The sequence below is a fragment of the Zootoca vivipara genome, chromosome 4 (genome assembly GCF_965207765.1).
Source record: "Zootoca vivipara chromosome 4, rZooViv2.hap1.1, whole genome shotgun sequence".
Lineage (NCBI taxonomy): Eukaryota > Metazoa > Chordata > Lepidosauria > Squamata > Lacertidae > Zootoca > Zootoca vivipara.
In genome coordinates, this window is record NC_142587.1 from 63,267,943 (window position 1) to 63,286,722 (window position 18,780).

Below are 18,780 nucleotides of genomic sequence, written 5' to 3' on the forward strand. Positions count from 1 at the left end.
TAATTATTTGTAAAGCGATTTCAACATGCAAAACTTGATACTCTTGAGAAGGCTCAAATATGTCGTCTGTCTGGAGGACAGGAAGCATCAAGAGATCCCACACTTACAAATGCAAAGGAACACATTTGATAAAGGAGCAGTTGCAAGAATGCAACTGAAGGGCAAAAACAACATGTCCTAGACACACGTACTTGTCTGATTTGTATGAGACACAGAATGAGACTTGCATAATAGATGCCATACACAAAAATAGTATCTAGCTGAAATCAGACTGAATGAGTTGGATAAACAGAATTACTGGTTGATGTTGGAGCGGAGCCACAATATTGTGCCTGACGTCATCTCTCCTTTAAACGGCACTTCCTTGAATTCTTACTGACCACATTCATTAGAAGTCTGTCTTAAAGGTAAAGGTACCCCTGACCATTAGGTCCAGTCGCAGACAACTCTGGGGTTGCGGCGCTCATCCCGCTCCATAGGCTGAGGGAGCCGGCATTTGACCGCAGACAGCTTCCGGGTCATGTGGCCAGCATGGCGAACAGAGCAGCACACAGAAACGCTGTTTACCTTCCCGCTGGAGCGATACCTATTTATCTACTTGCACTTTAATGTGTTTCGAACTGCTAGGTGGGCAGGAGCTGGGACCGAGCAACAGGAACTCACCCCGTCGCGGGGATTCGAACCACCGACCTTCTGATTGGCAAGCCCAAGGCTCAATGGTTTAGACCACAGTGCCACCCGCGTCCCAAAGTCTGTCCTATTGACCGTAATAGTACATATCCCTCATCAATGTGAATGGACCACCAATCTCAAACCAGAGCTCCTCTTAAAATATATTTTTCTCAACTGATTAGTTTCATGATTGCTCAAATGAGCCAAGACATCTATGGGTTAATCTACACACAGAGAGAAAGACACACATGGCGAAGCACTCCTGTGACAGTGCTTCTTCAGAATGCAAATCTGAGGCTGCATGTTTCATTGCTAGCCCCAAACCAGCTGACTGTGGAAATCTAGCTTTGTCTTTTCTCCAGCATGTTGATTTTCAGTGGGCAGGGAGCTTTTCGTTTTACACATGCGATCCTGCATGTACATTTTGTACCACAAGAACAGATGCACCATGGTGTTTTCTGGACATGTAAGATTGGTCATTAATCCTCATAGGCATTTCACAAGTGCTATGAACTATGATTTGGATGTTTTCGGGGGGGGGGGGGGACCTACACAACTTAACTAATAGGCAGACAAGCTTTTGAAACCATTATGTAATTTGCATTAGATCCGAAGGTAAGATGTGTGGGAGAGGATGGCTTGTCTAAGCTTAAAACTGAGTCCCTGTCAGGAAATGAGGAATGAAATCAGTCCTGTAGACACATTTCATAGGTACCACAAAGTTGTTCATACTAAGAACACATCTTAAACAGCCTTTTAACAGACGTTTACACTTGCCTCATGGAGTTGGGAACAAGCACAGTTGGCACTACACTTCTCTATAGTGAAAACTTCAGGGAGGTTGAAACAGATTTCTCTTTTGTTTCTGTAGTTAAAAACAACCCCTGACAATTCCTGCTCTGAAACCAACACAAAGCAAACAAAAACTGCATGTCCAAAAAAAGTACCAAAGCAAAAAAAAAAAAAAGCCCTCTAACCCTAAACACAATATAAAAAAGGATGAGTAATTCCAAGCAGCTGGAACGGCAAGCTTTCGTACCGAAGTCTCTGCACTAGTCTTGGCAGCATTGCCAATAGGATACTTACCAGGCCGTAAGACCCTGATTTCCAGCAGGTTAGAGGTTCTGTCTGCCAGTCGTGTCCAGCTACTGTTGTAGTTCTTCCGCCAGAGCTCTGCCACACACTGGTACTTTCCCGCTTCTGTGTCACTGGCCCTGCTGATGCTCAGGCGCACGTTGTTGCTGGACTCCGATTTTTCAATGGCTGTCCTGGTTCGGAAGCCAGCGTACCTATCTCCCCACTGGACACCTCCATCCCGAGTGAAGGTGACCAGATCGTGAAACTCAGTGCTGCCTGCTGGCTGAAAACGCCACGTCACAGACACTGGCACCCAGGATGGGTAATGTGGTTTGATGATGCACTGTAAATCAAACGACTCGTTGTAGGTCACGCCAGGGGTGCGGGAGATGGCTGTAACTGCAAAGCCAGCATCTACCAAAAAGCAAAAGACAGACAGACACACAAGGTGAATATTTCAACAGTTAACTGTAATGACATTGGCACGTCCATTTCTGCAACTACAGTAAGAAGTGCTTTCCTAACTGCAGCTCACAGGAGGTGGGTCTGGTAAACTCTTATTCTCAGTAAATAAACACATACATTAAAACAGGGACGGGCAAAGCTGCCCCCCGGAATTCTACAAAACAACCCAATCCCTGAATTTTGGAGTTAGAAATTCAGCAGGCAACATACAAAAATCTACTGACAAACCTCAGTGTCACCAGCAATCTCCTTTTGCATTCTATATAGGGCAAACAGGACAACCTCCGCACAATAGAAAAAATGCTCGCAAAACTGGCAATACTAAGAGACATTTCAGCCTGTAACACACTCCAAGTGACCTTAAGGTGAGAAATGACCATCAGAGGAAGCCCAAAAAGCAATGAAAATCTATAAAAAGTTATTTTTGAGTTAATAGTTTAAGATTACGGTACTTGTAAAATGTACATGCATATATTAAAAAGATTCATCAGACATAAAATTGATTGTTTTGCAGTTGGCAGCTGTAGATCCCCTCTGGTTTGAGTTTTCCAACTTTTATCAATCTTATTCACCTTAATGTATTATAATAAATAATGTCTATTAAGTCACCCCACTTGAATGGAATCAAACATTTAAGAGAGAATAATATACCATTAGAAATTAAATACTTGGCATAGTTGCTGCCAAAGACTGCAGTGTAAACCCCTTTTTTTGGAAATTCCTATTATGCAGCACTTGAGAGGGCAATATTTCTGATGAAGCGGGCTTTAGTCCCTGAAAGCTCTTGCCATAATAAATGTGCTGAATTGCTAAGGTACTGCAAAAATCTTTGATGGTTTTGCTGCAAGAGGCGAACATGGCTATCCCTCCTGAAATAAAAATCCTCTGCAACTTTTGCAATGCTCACACCAGATATATTCACCAAATGTTGCTGCTGGCTAGCTTTAATCCACAATGTTATCCAACATGCAACACATGCCTGTGAATTCAATGAAACTTTTAACACCGCTCTCTGAACTAGGTGATAAGCTTGCACAAACCATAATTATTACAGTATGACTTTCCAGCCAGAATATGCACTGTTCAGAAGGCTAGCACAGGAAGGTTTTCTATGTGCTAGCAAATTCCATTTGTTTGGCCATACAGGACAGTGTGAAGGCAGTAGCCTTTGACTCTGTGCTGTTCAGGAAGCCTGTACCTCTTGACCCAAAGGCTACAAGATATTAATTAACAATGGCCAGGCAGCTGGGACATTAATTGCTGCAAGCAGATTAATTTTAGCCTGCCAACCTTTCTCCAGAGCTGCTACAGAGATCTCTGCACACTTTCAGCAAAGGGCTCAGGGATTCTAATCATCAAAGGACGTCACTATGGCACAGCTCCGGCCCATGTAATTACAGCAAAAACAGGTCAATCTTTGGGATTAAAGCCTTTTGAAAATGTGTTTAATGGTTATCCAGGAGAAGAGGAAGAGGCCAGGGGAGGGAGAGAGTTAAGCACTCTCTCACACATACACACTGCACTGCAAGTGAAATCCAGGCACCTTGTGGCAATTGTCTCACCTGCCTAGGTATTTCAGACACAGCTGCAAGAGATTGGGAATGCAGAAAACACGAGTCCCCTCAGGCAGCACTATACTTGATGATTTCAAGCCTAAATTATATTCTGAAGAACTCTGTGTGCGCAATATACACACTGCTCTAGCTGAGGAGTGGCAGTCAGTTTTGAAGTGCATCAGATGAACCACCTGATGTTTAAGCACCAGGGGCCTCCTGCAAAAAAGATGGACAAAGTGGCAGCTCCTCTTGCTGAGGAAGCTACTCCTGCAATCTTGTAACAATTCTAGCATTTAAAACTTCCCCACATCTTATTCTAGACTTCTGGCACCAGTCAACTGAACTGTCCTTGCTGGTTTTCCTGGGGAAAGTGTGGCTGACCTAGACAAGCTTTTAGAATTGGTAAAAATCTTGCTTCCTTTTTCACCTAATTACACTTACATTCTTGCTCTTCTAGCAAAGAGCTCAGCAAAGCCTACATATGTTTCCAGGTAGCCTTCCAAACAGGTAGTTTTATAGGACCAGAGCTACTTGGAACCTACCTTTTAACTGCATAGCATTTCTTCAGATCATTACTTCTGGACCCTTGCTCCATAGACATTTGAAGTGGAGCTCAATGCAGACTGAACTCAACCATTTAACCTGACTCTTCCATAAACTTTTCTGAAAAGCTCAGCGACATACATACAAACCAGTCAATCCTGCCAGCCACTTCTTGCCCCCAACACTTCACTAGAAATTCTTTAAATCTGCATCATGCAGCCTTCCTACACTCCAGCTGCCCCACTGAGCCTTAGTTCTGCAAATCTCACAAAATTGGATTTTCCTTCTCTGCTCATCCTCCTCTTTTCTGTGCTGTTATTTCAAGGGGACTACAAATTAGTGGATACTATAGATAGTTGATGAGGGACCCTGTGTGAGAGGCAGGGAAGGGAATATCTCCTGGGGTAGGAAGATGGGAGAATAAAGGGAAGCTCCTAGTTGAGACCCAGGAGGGTTCACCTATCTCTGTGTGGGACAAGTTAAGATTTACCTGTGAAAGAGGACTTTGTATTCTTTTCTTTGTTTTTTATTGTAACGTATTATGAAAAGTCTTAATAAAATCTTATTAAATAAACCATGTGTATTATGATGCCATGGTGCTATGGCTCCCCGCTGCCACGTATTGCCAGGAAGGAGGAAGTTGAGGGGGCAGGCCGAGTATGTTTCAATAACAACTAGTTTCATCCTCGGGTTTCCAGGGGAACACTCGAGGAAAGGAGTGTGCAAGCTGTGAATAGGACAACAGGCTCCTTTATCCACAGTCATCAATCACTGAGCTTAATTTTTTCTCTTACCAGGACATTTGTGGTATCTAAATAACCGAAAACGGGGAAATGGATACACCAAACACTTAACCAGCATTGCATATATTTAATAGCACTTTTAATACCCACCCAAGGCAGTGATGGATACTGCAGAGCCATTATGTCGCTCCCCGATCATCTGCCACTCCCCATCCAGCCTACGTGTCCACTCTGTGATGCGACACTCATAGTGGCCCTCATCTGCCTTGAGGCTGTTGAAAATTTCGAGCGTGAAGGACCCAGGACGTATCTGCTCCATCTGGATCCCACCATAGCTGCTTCGCTCAGCGTAAGACGGGCCAGGGCGCAGGGTGCCATCCCGGTCAAGTTGCACAATGTCACTGCGCCGGTTCTGCTTGTCCACAAGTTGCCAGGTGACAGAGAGCCGGTTTTGGGGTCTAAATCCTGTGCGGATACTGCAGCCAAATCGCAGGCTCTCTCCTTCTAAAACACTGCTGGCATTGTTGGTCACCTCCACAGAAATATTGGTCTCTGCAGTTAAAGGAGAGCGCATGCAATTATAGTTAGGGCTGCCTGGGGCCCATTACATATATTCACTTGCCACTTTTCTGAACAAAACGGCTCCCAAGGGACTGCATGGAAAAATACAACATGTGATCTAGCAGTAAATGGATGCTCGGTAGCTGATTTCTATGAATGTGGCAGGTCTACAAAGTGCTATTGGTATTGGTAATGCTGGGATTATGTACCTGGAAATGTTCAGAGGCAATCATGTGGACAAATGTGGAAGGTGATATAAACATCTGAACCACTTTTGTGTCGTCTACAGTTCTGCAATTGGAACAGAACAATGTACGAAATGCAGCTATGGGGGCCAATTCTGATAGCTACCGCAGATTCTAAAGAATCTCTGCTTTCATTTCAGATTCAAATCATGAAACGTAAACATTCATGGCTAAATAGAGATATGTCTGAAAACACAAGTTAAGCTGCCAGCCCTAGATGAATGCTAGCCAGGGCTAAAAATGGCTGAATTGTTGACCAGAACAGGCTGAACAGCACATCTACCACGAGTTCTTGAACAACTTCACAGGCTGCTAGTGAATTCACAACTCATAGTGTTGTGATGTCTTACCTTTAAAACCCTATGCAGTTTGTGATCCAGCCTTAATTAATGTGGGGTGGACAATTTTCTGAAATAGAACATTTCCACTTCTATATTTTTCTCCCCCCCCTTTTTTATTTGTTCACTTCTATATTTTTCTGCAAATAATTTTATAATTTTGCATACTATTAATTAGAAATGTAATGAATGTACAAAATACAAGTTATATTGGCCAACTGGAATGGATTCAACACCAGTCAAACCTAAAATAAAACTTGTAATTAGCTTCCTTCAGCTAACTATCCTTGGAAACAAATATATTTACATGAACAGCTCTTCAGGGATGCTAAATTTAGTATGCGAAATACTTTTCAGCACCTTTGTTTTTTGCTTCTCTGGGCTGCAAACATAAGCATAGTTAGTAGAGAGTAAGCCCCAATGAGTCTTCATTCTGAATAAACATAAATAGGATTGTGCTGTTAAAATATACATAACATAGGGAAAATATAACCTATTGCTTCCAATAAAAATAATTTCCAAGAAAAGGTTGGGGTTTGTTGTAATATGACATTTACAACACAAATATTACACATTATTGATTTCCCCCTTTATCGAAGGGAAATGTGGTTTGTATTTCTGCTGGCACTGCTTATTTTTATAATGTTTATGAATTTATCACGTGTTGAGCTTTTTGGGGAAAGTGGCATGGATAACTAACCAGTCAAATGAGCCTGAACTTCCTATGCTCATTATGTTCAACAACAGCTAAGGGGGGCAGCCCCATGAGTTGCTTTGTCTCATAACCATGTCTGATGGCCAGTAACTCCTACAAATGCACACACACAACAGAAACAACGAACATCTCTGCTTACTGAGGGGAAGGACGGTGATGGGTGTGTTCTTTGGTCGTTTGCTCTCCCCATCAATAAATTCACCAGTCGACGTCTTCAAGCGCTCCGTCACCCGACAGTTGTACTTGCCACTGTCCTCCAGGCGGAGTCGGTAAATTTTTAAGACGTAGATGCTGTCACTTTCTTTGGCCACTTTCAGTTGTCCCAGAGCTTCTCGTTGGGCAAACTCATTGTTAAGGACCGGCACGGCATTTGCCCCAAAACTAGCAATCAGGGAACTGTTGAAGGCCCACGAGATGGAAAAGTATCTCTTGGCAACATTCTGTACCTCCAGAATGCACCTGAACTCCACTGGTTCCCCCACGGTGTAAGTCCTCTTCTCTGTCTCTAGCCGGACATTGATATCCATATCTACAAAGGAATAGAACACACACACACACAAGCACACACACACACACACTCCAAATGAAACTGTGTCACAGCACTGAAGACACATAAAAAACCAACAAGAACTTGGAAACGAAGACAGTTCATACTCCGCCCACCCACCCTGATTTTATCCACCTCTTTAAATGCTATTCTTCTAACTGTGTCATCTGTATAATGCTCAAGGCGGCACAGGTTAAAAACAATGCTTAGTAGAAGTTAATTTGGCATGATTGCCTATTAAATATATACCAATTTTCTGCAAAGAAAGAAAAGGCAGCAATAGATCTGATCTTTCTTTCCTAGTATCTTACTCTCTGCTGTTTTGAGAGATTATTCCAACCTCTAGGTACACTATATCCATATTTGGAGCACATGGCGTCCTCCAAAGAATCACTGGAAGCCTCTCAAAGGGCTACAATTTCCAGCACCCTTAACAAACTACCTAGGATTATTTGGGGGAAACCATATGCCTTAAATGTATGGTTTTGATGTGCCTCAGTTTACAAATTTTGATTCAAATGTTGAACTGTGTACCAAGTTAGCAACAGACCTTTTACGGGTCGTGCACTTTATCAAGAGGTATTGGTTCGTAAAATGTCAAGTAAGATTTCACACGCTGAAAGTATCAAGATACAGGAAATAAGTTTTATTTATAAATCAGGAAAACCTACCAGAACTAGAGCGAGTACTGACTGATAGGGCAAAAGGACATCACCATGAGCACAACAAAGGACGACAACAACAACAACAAAAGGTAAAACACTGCTTAGTAAGACCCTCAAAATAATTATCTCATCTAGATTTTGCATTAAGGAAAACAGGGTACTAAATGTTCAATATAGACAAATATTAATTGAGCAGAAAGGCATTAAATTAATGCTTCATTTACTGGAAATTTCCTTTCTTACCACCTATGCTCAAAAGCCATGACCTGCTGTAGTGGCTGAGGATTGCTCGTGGTCCAATATATACAATGCATCACTTCCAAACATTACCTGTTTTTAATCTCACAAGAATGACTGTGGACTGTACTAAACACCTTAAAGCAGTATTTCTCAACCTGCTACCCTCCAGATGTTTTAGACTCCAACTCCAATCAGTCCCAGCCAAGTTGGCCAATGCACAGGGATGATGGTAACTGTAGTCCAGGCATCCCCAAACTTCGCCCCTCCAGATGTTTTGGACTACAATTCCTATCTTCCCCGACCACTGGTCCTGTTAGCTAGGGATCATGGGAGTTGTAGGCCAAAACATCTGGAGGGCTGCAGTTTGGGGATGCCTGCTGTAGTCCAAATCAGTTGGAGGGGACTAGGTTAATGAAGGCTGTTAACGCAAAAAGGTACACTTTACAATTGTTGGAAATCTTGGTTCCGCCTTTCAGGAAAATATTATTCCACCCATTCAAGAACACATTCATACTTGAAACCTGAAGTCTTAGTTACCTGGAAGAAATTTGCACTAAACCAAATGGGGTTTACTCTTGAGTGGACAAGTAGAATGAAAATCAGAGTTGTACACTGCCAAACCACTTATTTTCACTACACTTTCCCCCCCCAAGATCCAAATTTGCTTCTCAAACAGCAACTGAAGTTCCCCGCAAAAACTCCAGGTGACTGCCAACATACCTTTATTTTGCAATGATGCAATCAGAATATGTCTGCTCTAAAATACATGTGGGCTGTTCAACCGTTTCATTTTCCTTGTGATCTTTTCAAATACACTTTCAAAAGCAGACATTAGAGTTACTAACACCTGAAATATCTAGGGCATGTCCGTCCAATGTATTGTTAATTGAGCAGGCCCTTTTGATACATCGAAAATGTAGTGCCACGTCTTCCTTACTGACAGCAACACTCCTTGGTAGCTCCTTCCAACCAGAGGGAGGAACAACAATAACGTTCAAGTTGAATGTCTCATTCCAAAATCTTTTTCAAAAGCAGTATCAGAAAGGAGCCTGAGTTCTGAGTTAACGAGAAGAGACTAACAGGCCAGATACAGAATGAAAAGGTAAATGAAATAAGATGAATTAAAGGAAGGAAGAAAAATGAGACAAGCGAAAGGGAGAAGAAAGCAAATCTGTAGGGACTGGGACTGCCAAAACAGTACTTCTGATCTAAGAAATAAGAGCCATAACACCACCATGCTGAAATATCACTTAGTGTGTGTTAGTTACTCCTCCAGTGCCTTTTAACTAGTGTGATGTACCCACAACCCTGGTGGCTAAATAGCGGTAATCAAGTGGATGTTATTAACTCAAGGAAAATATGCTTAGGGTCATGCTATTGTATATGAGCAATTATGATTAGAGGACCAACAGCAGATGGGATGGCTCTTATCCCACTGTTTCTCTTCTCTTTCACTAATAAAAACAGACTGACTCCTCATACAGCTCCTCAAATATCTTTGTATGAAAGGAGGGAGAGAAAAGTCATGTGAAGGTATTGTCCAATAAAAGTGCTTGTGTAAACTCACCCCAGATGGCCTAACTTAGCAAACTCAAACCAATTATGGCTCAGAAAATGGTCAATGGAGAGAAAGAGAGATTTTGGTGTGCGAAAGCTTTAGCTTACTCATGCACCACCAGTTTAAAAATAAAAATGAATGATTATGGCTTCAGGGCTCCACTCACATTTCCTGGAGAAATTATTCAGCCAATAATCAAATGCTCTCAGTATCTGTTGGCAGATAATGACATCCAGGAATTTAAGTCATTTGCTAGGCAGTCCCAGACTATCACACATTTCCTTGTAAATGAGTCTTTACCACAAAACTGTGTTCACTAGCTTCATTGTCATGGACTGGCTGGCTGTAGAGCAGTGGTAGGAGCCACCAGCCAGAGAACCCTCTAGGGAAACCCCAGGGGAAGAAGGCTCAGAGCCGAGGGATTGGTGGTGGGATGAAGATGAGTGGTCAGAGGGAGCAGACTGGTGATCATAGGGAGATGGAGCAAACTGGGAGGAGGAAGTGTCGGAAGCAGAAGGCATGGTTTAGTGAACAGGAAGAGGCTGAGGAAGAGCACAGTTTTTAGACTCTGTGGCAGAAGTAGGGGCTGGAGAGGAGTGGAGCCAGGAGAGGCAAGATGCTGAAGAAGCCAGGGAGTCTCCTGCTCCTGCTGCAACCACCTCCCCTCTCCCAGAGCAAAGCAGCAGGTGGTTGTGTGAAGACGCGGCCTGAAACTGTGTGGGAAAGACCCTGGAGAGGAGAAGTCCTATTGGTCTCCTGGGAAGGTGGAGACCTTCAGTCGTCACAACTCCTTCATAGGAGCAAGACCTCCTAGAAAGAGTTGCTGAGACCACTAGGCTGGAGCTGTGGTTTGCTTCCTCGAATAAAGAATTAACTTCACTGGCCTCAGGTGAATATTGCTTTTGTTGCTGACCTACACCTGACTCCAGCCCCAACATCCATTCAAACATTAATGCTGAGTCATGGCTTAGTGCAGCCTTCCCTAAACTTGTATCCTCAGCTGTTTTGGACTAGAACTCCCATCATCCCTGACCTGCTGGGGATGATGGGGGTTGCAATAACTCTGGACCGAAGACCAGGAGAGGCAGGTTTAGTGATACATGGATGGGCCTCCCTCCAAGGTAGAGTGAAGGACCAGGCTGCTGCATCCCCACCTCCCCTTTCCTCGTCGAGCACAGCCAGGAAGAGGTATGCAGAGTTAAGTTTCAATTTCAAAAAACCAAGGATCTTGGTTTAAAACCAACAGATCCATTTCACAATAAGCCAACTTCAAACCGTTGAGTTATAAAACTGTGTAGTTTAGCAGGTGTTTTGTTATAAACCACAACACCTAGCACATAGGTAATGCTAAACCAAAACCCTTTGAAATCAAAATTCTCAGAAGAAATCCCCCTTCCAACTGTAAAGAAGGTGATGATGTGGGAGCCGGATGTTTTACTCATCCACACAATACTAGATCACAGTTCAGTATTGCATGTGAACTGGACTACTCTAAGACACAATGATTAGAGCATCCTCTCCTTCCACTTCCCTCCTTCCCAACACTGCCGCAAAAACACGAAGAATATTACAGTCTATGAGAGAGGTAACAAAAAAGAAGCTTGGCACACTAACCAGTTCCTTCCACATAGACCATGGTGCCCTCCGAGCGCTTGCGGGTCATTGCGTACCAAGTGCCGTCAGGGTCCTGAATCCACTCGGCTGCCTCGCAGTAAAACTCGCCTTCATCAGAAGACTGCAGGTTGTAGATTGTAAGCTTGGACTGAGTCTCCCCTACTTTATCCAGGCGGATATCTCCACTGGCGTGCCGTTGGGTGTAATCACTTCCCGCATGCAATACGAAATCCCGGCTGAGGGAGATCACCTCGACGGCAGGCTCATCTGCTTTCCGTCGATACCAGGCGATAGAAATATGGCTGTGCTGCACGGTACTCTTGGATACATCACACTTTAGCTCCAGAGAATCATGTTGCACTTTGTTTAGGGTCTGGGCTTCTGAGGTCACTCTCAGGGAGTCAGGGATAACTGCAGTAGAGAGACAGAGAAAGGACAAAAGTTAACATTTGGTGCTTAATGGGTCTTATAGAGGATTATGTGCAGCAAATAAAAGTTAAGGCTTTACAAAGCAATATGAAGATATTTTCACCTTTAGAACTCTAAAGGGAAAGCCCTCAGTGGGACTGTAGCTCAAATAGGAGAGTCCGTTATCACCTCAGATCGGGGAGGTGGAATCCATGATCATTCAGATGTTGTGGGATTCCAACTTCCATCACTTCCAGCCATGGACGATGGCAATTGCAGCCAAACAACATCTGAACAGTGAGAGGTTCCCCATCCCTGGGGAAGTCCTGGGTTCAATACCCAACATCTCCAATTACAAGCATCTGTGGCAGCGACAGGAAAGGTTCTCCTTGTAGATTTTCCATGGACATCTGGTTGGCTACTGTGAGAACAGAATACAGGCCTGGATCCAGACTTGATCCAGGAGGCTCTGATATTCTCTTCCTGAGGCTCTGAATACCAGAGTTGGCATTATTGGATATGATGGAAAGCTTGTCTGAGGCAATCTTATATCAAGCCACATTTAATCCTCAAGTCTGCTTCTCCAAAGCTGTTAGCAAATACAGAACACTGTCTGCATATCTCCACTGGCATATGATTCAATATACTAAACCAGTGTGCGCACACAGCACCTCATTGCTACTGCAGAACTTAAGAGAGCCCACTTACTCTTACGAGATTTATTTTATGATTTTATGAAACTTAACTGTAATTTTTAAAATTCCAATTATGTTCTCAAACCTTCAAAAGGAACTCTTTCCAGAATTTTCTTTTTAACATTTATACTACCTTAGCTAGGTTTCCTTTCTTTCATCTTTCTCCAAAAAAGCCACGAGATCAAATCTCTCTCCTTTTTGCTTATGTCCTTTCATTATTTAACAATGCCTGTGAGCAAAATTAAGATGCTGCGCTCACAGGGGAATTATCTACTGCAAAGAGAGCAAATTACAAAATCAAGTACATATTCCTGCAATTTATGGGATTGGCTGTACAAGATATGCAAGCACCCTCCAGATGCTGTGTCTTGCATGCAGGGATTTTGAGGCCATCACTATTTCCTTGTTGATCAGCAAACACTCCTCTTGCTGGAAGACCTGAGTGGCAACTGAGGATTACACTTCATGCATCTTATGAAGTAAACTGTGGTCACAGAAAGCTTAGGCCATGGGGATACTTTTTTACACATTCAAAATCCACCTTGAGTCAGTGGAACATTAGAGTATCTTTTAATTTTGTAACTGAACAGCAAACACTAGCAATATGCTGCTTGGGGACTAATTCTGGTGTGCAAAAATATATTTATATTTTCAAACAGAATATAATGTATTTGGGTTTTCTTTTCTCCTTACACTTTGCAGGATATGTCATGTGCACCCATTTCCCCTATCCGGGTTATTAATAAATTCATCAGGCTGCAACTCAATATTTTACCCATAATTCTCACATAATATTTAAAGCCAACTATGAATAATTTCAAAAGCAGATTAGATCTCTTCTGCCCTGCAGCCATGACACTCGCTTCGAACTTAAAGAAAATAAATAAATCAATTAAGTCGGATGCAAAATCTGTACAGCAGCATATGGCGTTACTTCACTGATCTCTCGACTGATACATTAAAAGGACAGTAAAACTGAACAACATGTGGCTTTCCATAACCCACGAGACACTTCCATCCTGGAATACAGAACTGCTTTGAACACAACCCTTTGCTTCGCCTTTGTGAAGATAACCTATATGCAGAAACTTTCTACTGGAACTTGTGAATAGGTTCCTAGATTCCTGGTGAGTCTTAAACTGCACAGAAACCAAGTATTGTTACGTCTAACAGCAAACTCTGATTCTAAGTACCAACAAGTTTGGATAAAATAAGTAAACAAGCAGGATTCCACCAAAAATGGAGCTACCAAGACATGCTTTGGGGAAACCATGGCATTTACAGAAAGACATTCAAAAAATAAGAATGAACTTAAGGGGAACCTGTCCCCGGGCAAAAAAAACCCCAGCCCAGCGAGAATGGTTGTGGATCAAAGATAAATGGAAAACCAGTGAGAATGGGGTGACCAGCTTAAAAAGAATGGCAGATCAGAAGCCTAAACAGGAAAATTCCCATTAGGATTGAAGACACTGCAAAATTTTGGTTTCGGGTCTCACTCATACATATCTATATTTGATGGTATTTACGGAAGGCTCAGATCTAGTCCAACAAGTTGTCTACTAAATAGTGATCACCTGGTTAGTGTATAAATGGGTCAAAAGCTACATACAGGAGGTACATTAGGCATAGAGGGAGGGGGAAAAGGGAGGTCATCTGGTTTCAATGAAATAAACTGAAAAACCTTTAACCAGCTGATAAATCATATGACCAACAAAGGACCTTTCACATCCAGAACACAGTATTGTGTGGCCCAATTCTGTAGAACACCCTCAAGGCTGAGATCATACAGCCTTGCTGAACTTTTAAAGTATGATTTTCTGATTCTGTGGTTATTGTTAAATGATTTTTTCCCTTATGTATTTATTTCATAGCCTCAGAAGCTACAGTGTTAAGCGATATGTAAAATGTTGAATTTTTTTTAATGAACATGACACAAACCCCTCTGAAGTGAATGAGACTGGCTGAGCTGAGGAATCTTTTTGCACAGCTCTCATTCATTTGAATGGGTTTTCAGTGGAAGATGTCCCCACTTTATTAAGCCACCAGAGAAGGTGGAACATGGGCAGCACGCAAGCTTTTGATGGGAAAGGGAGAGCAGAGCAGATTGGAAGCCCCCTTTAACCAGGAGCTTCAAAAGAGCTAAACCAGACAGCACTTTAACACTTGAGATATTAAGGAAAGCTGAAAATACAGATGCTGCTGCTATTTTCAGTCTGATTAGGCGAAAGGAGGATTAGTACTTTTGTGGAGACAAGACAAGGGGAGGGAGACGGGCCATGCTGTTCTATTAAAGACCCGAGTCCACATTAAGAATGTTTGACAGCTTTTGCAACGCTTGAGGTTACCACTAGGTGGAGTCAAGGTAGAAAAGATTGTAATTAAGCAAATATATTAAACTAAAACAGTAAAACTGCAAGAAGGAATTAACACAAATGAAAGAAATGGCCTTTTTTTGAATACAGCTAACCACTTTTATTTTCCTTAGAAAAATCTCTTTAAAAAGTAGCACCCAGGAAAGAAAACCTGTGTGCACTCTGAAAATACAGTATGTGAATTATTAGCCTCATTTTAGAGCCAGATAAATAAAATTATGCCATGGTATATATATTTCTGCATTTGCATGGAGAAAATGCAGTCCAAATATTGATAATGATTAAAAAGAATTGGGAATATAGAGGAAGAGGATAAAAAGGGAAGCTGTTATACAAGGAAGTGGAGTGAATCTAAAAGGAGCACAGAGAAAGGATAAAAGACAGGAATAGAATGTAAGTTAAGTGTGAAAGGAGAGGAAAGAATAGAAGGAGGAACAAAAGTACTTTGAGAGGCATGTGTGTGGGGGGGAATTAAAATAAATAGGCACCCCCCCCCAACAGAGCAGCAAATTCTGCCCCAAATGAGGCTTAAGTCACAATACCTCCAAGAGCCAATGTTTATACTTAGCATTAAGAAAGCTGGACTCCCTGCCAGAGGGAAATTACAAAAGAATCTAGCAATTTTGAAATAAATATTAGACATCGAAGAAAATGTCAATAATTGCCAGCTGAGTATGCTAACTTCAACCTCTATTCCCCTTTATAAACATTTTGCAGTTGGTGGACCTCAGGAAATTTTCGCCATCGGCACTTTGGTTACCACTGAGCCTAGGGCTTGCTGATCGGAAGGTTGGTGGTTCGAATCCCCACGACGGGGTGAGCTCCCGTTGCTCAGTCCCAGCTCCTGCCAACTTGGCAGTTCGAAAGCACGTCAAAGTGCAAGTAGATAAATAGGTACCACTCTGGCGGGAAGGTAAACAGCGTTTCCGTATGCTGCTCTGGTTTCGCCAGAAGCGGCTTAGTCATGCTGGCCACATGACCCAGAAAAACTGTCTGCAGACAAACGCCAGCTCCCTCGGCCAGTAAAGCGAGATGAGCGCCGCAACTCCAGAGACGTTTGTGACTGGACTTAACTGTTAGGGGTCCTTTACCTTTTACTATATGGGCGCTTGGACAGATATTGAGAACCCCCTGGGTCATGGCTTACTGTTGCACCAGAATTTGGCTGATGAGAAATCAAACCATAAGGGGGGGAAGTGATGGTTACCTTGCCTCTCTGCATTGCCCCCCTCTCTGCCAATCATGGCTGAGTTGCAGAAGAGCGGTGAGAGGGGGGGAGGAATGAGATAAATTAGTGAGAAGCACACATTCATTCATGCAAACAAAACAAGAGAAACACCAAATAAGAGCCCAGTGGAATATCATCCCAGACAGGCCACATGAAAATCAGTGTTACGTAGTACTCATGGTGCAGGAAGAGACCATTCAGAAAGGATACCTTGCATGCATATGCATACACAGGAGAAGCAAGAGCTAAAGAAGTAATGATGTTTCCACCTTAAAAAAACGATTAAAGGAATTTCCTAGAGTCACTACACATTAGGAAAGTGCAACTTGTTAAAGGTAATTAACACATATTCTCATTAACCTTACATTTCTTTGTGCTCCGGTGAATTATAAATGATATGGAAGTTCATTCTGCTTTTAGTTGCAATAAAATACACCTATGAATTCTTTCAACATATAGATGACTAATGCACTTTTTATACCAGAGATTAAAGCATCCTTTAAATGTCTAAAGAGAGTCAGAGAGACGTAAGTGTGTGGGGGCTGAGGGAGGGGGAGAAATAATTAGTATAAGTTGCTTTAACTTGTTTTTAATCCCCCCAGTGATTTTTTTTTTTAAAAAAAACATTGGTAATCCTGTAATTTTGCTGTGTATCATTTGCTGACAAGTTTTCCAATTGGAGATTAACCTTTTCAACAGGAATGTTTACTGTTGTGGCTTCTCCTCAGGAAACATGAAAAAACTATAGTCCTATACAGGAGAAATGCAGTACAATCCTCTACTTGGCTACTCAGAAGTAAGCCCCACTGAATTCAATGGGACTTGCTCTAGCAAAGTGTGTATAGTATTGCAGCCTTATATCCCTAATATACATTCTTTTGGGCCGTCAATAAAGCCACATTTTCCAGTGCTCTATGAGGAAGCATATAGTGTGTGTGTGTGTGTGTGTGTGTGTGTGTGTGCGCGCGCACACACATTTATTTATAAATACACAAAGGTAAATCTATAAATTACACTATTAAAGCAGAGATTGAGAATGAAGATAGGCTCCTGAAAGAATGTATAGTTTGAAGGTTGCCCAGAGGACAGCAGCAGCTGTGATAAAGCCTATGGGACTTTTGGAACTGCAGGCATGACCTGTCAGTAAAAGAAGGGCAGCTTTTCAAAGGCAGCAAGGTGATGATTCCAAGGACCCTCTGGCATGAAATGCTCAGAAAAGTTCATGAAGATCGTCTAAGAATTGAGGAGGGCACAGTAAGTCGTGTATTGGCCACAGATCAAGTGGAATATTGCTAGTAACCTCTCCTCTACAGAATTTAGTTTATAGTTGGCTGTTGGTGTCTGCTAAGTTTTGCTGAGGATAAAAGACGTAGTGGGAGTAGTTTAGAGACATTTCCTAACAAGAAACATTGGGATGTTTTTTTAAAAAAAGAAAAGAAAAGAAAGAAATTATCCCTGGAGAATGTTCTGACGGGGTGGAGCCTGACTAGCAGAAGAAGCTCTCAGTTAGTCAGATGGGCAAGGTACAAATAAATTGTTGTTGAATGTTGAATGTGTATCTCTAGAGGAAATGGGTAAAACAAACAGCATTAGATGTACTGCTGGATAAGTGTTTAATGGTTATCATATTTGTACTGTATTTGTTTAAAAACTAATACAAATTTGTTTTGTTTTTAAGAAAACAATTTATTGTTGTAACTATTTAATGCAAACACTATGATCATCTTTGCCTCAAGTTATTGAACCTAAACTTACTACACAGATTCTTTTGTAGCACAAACATTTAACTGGCACATTTAAGAGCAAGATAGTGCATCTTTCACTTATTAGCAACTGTTTTAGCTCTTTAAAAAAACAGCAGCCCAAGAACTCTACTCTTTTATGTTTACAGAGTTTCTTTTTTTTCCCCAAACAGAAGTAAACTTTGCAGTTTGTTATAAATTTCTACTGTCCTGCTACAGCAGAATACTTTGTAGTTTATTAGATTTCCAGAAGGGGATAAAAATTAATTGGCTGCTCCTGTACAGCAGTACTGCTGATAAAGCCGTCTGATCACAATAGCATCCTTGTTTGTGCTTTAATGATTGTGTCAAATGATTAGATTTAAAGAAATGCATCTGGATGTGGTCAAATGGCTGAGGAAAAGGGGGATGGGCAATTGACTGAACCTTTCTTTTCAGACAGGAAATTAGGTCAGCTTTCTGACTCAAGGCCTTGGAAGGAGTTACTCCTCCCGTGATGTTACAATCCGTTAGTCATGCACTATACCTGATCCACATGCTCATTTAACACAATTAAATCAACCATATCCAGCATTTACAAGAGTGCATTATAATCTGATGCTGCTAAAAAACATTATGGCACCAGAATACAGCAGATGCTTGAAGCAGGCCCTAATCTGCATAAGACCCTTGTTGGTGGAAGCTTGGGGAAACAGTATGAACACAATAAGAAGGGACTATGGATCAGCATCTGTTGCAAGACTGGCTGGACTTTGCGGGATTCACGCAGCAAACCTCTGCTTTCTGCGAACCTGTA

The 18,780-nt window shown here is 42.0% G+C and overlaps 1 protein-coding gene across 1 annotated transcript in view; it reads right to left on the reverse strand.

Moving 5' to 3' along the window:
* Positions 1-18,780, reverse strand: part of IGSF3 (immunoglobulin superfamily member 3) — a 110,239-nt gene that overhangs the window by 32,668 nt on the left and 58,791 nt on the right. The window contains exons 4-7 of the mRNA XM_035116544.3: positions 11,540-11,950; positions 7,055-7,444; positions 5,207-5,608; positions 1,759-2,163 (exon numbers count right to left, since the gene is read on the reverse strand). Coding sequence (XP_034972435.2) covers positions 1,759-2,163; positions 5,207-5,608; positions 7,055-7,444; positions 11,540-11,950 — 1,608 coding nt within the window. The remainder of the gene's footprint in view (positions 1-1,758; positions 2,164-5,206; positions 5,609-7,054; positions 7,445-11,539; positions 11,951-18,780) is intronic.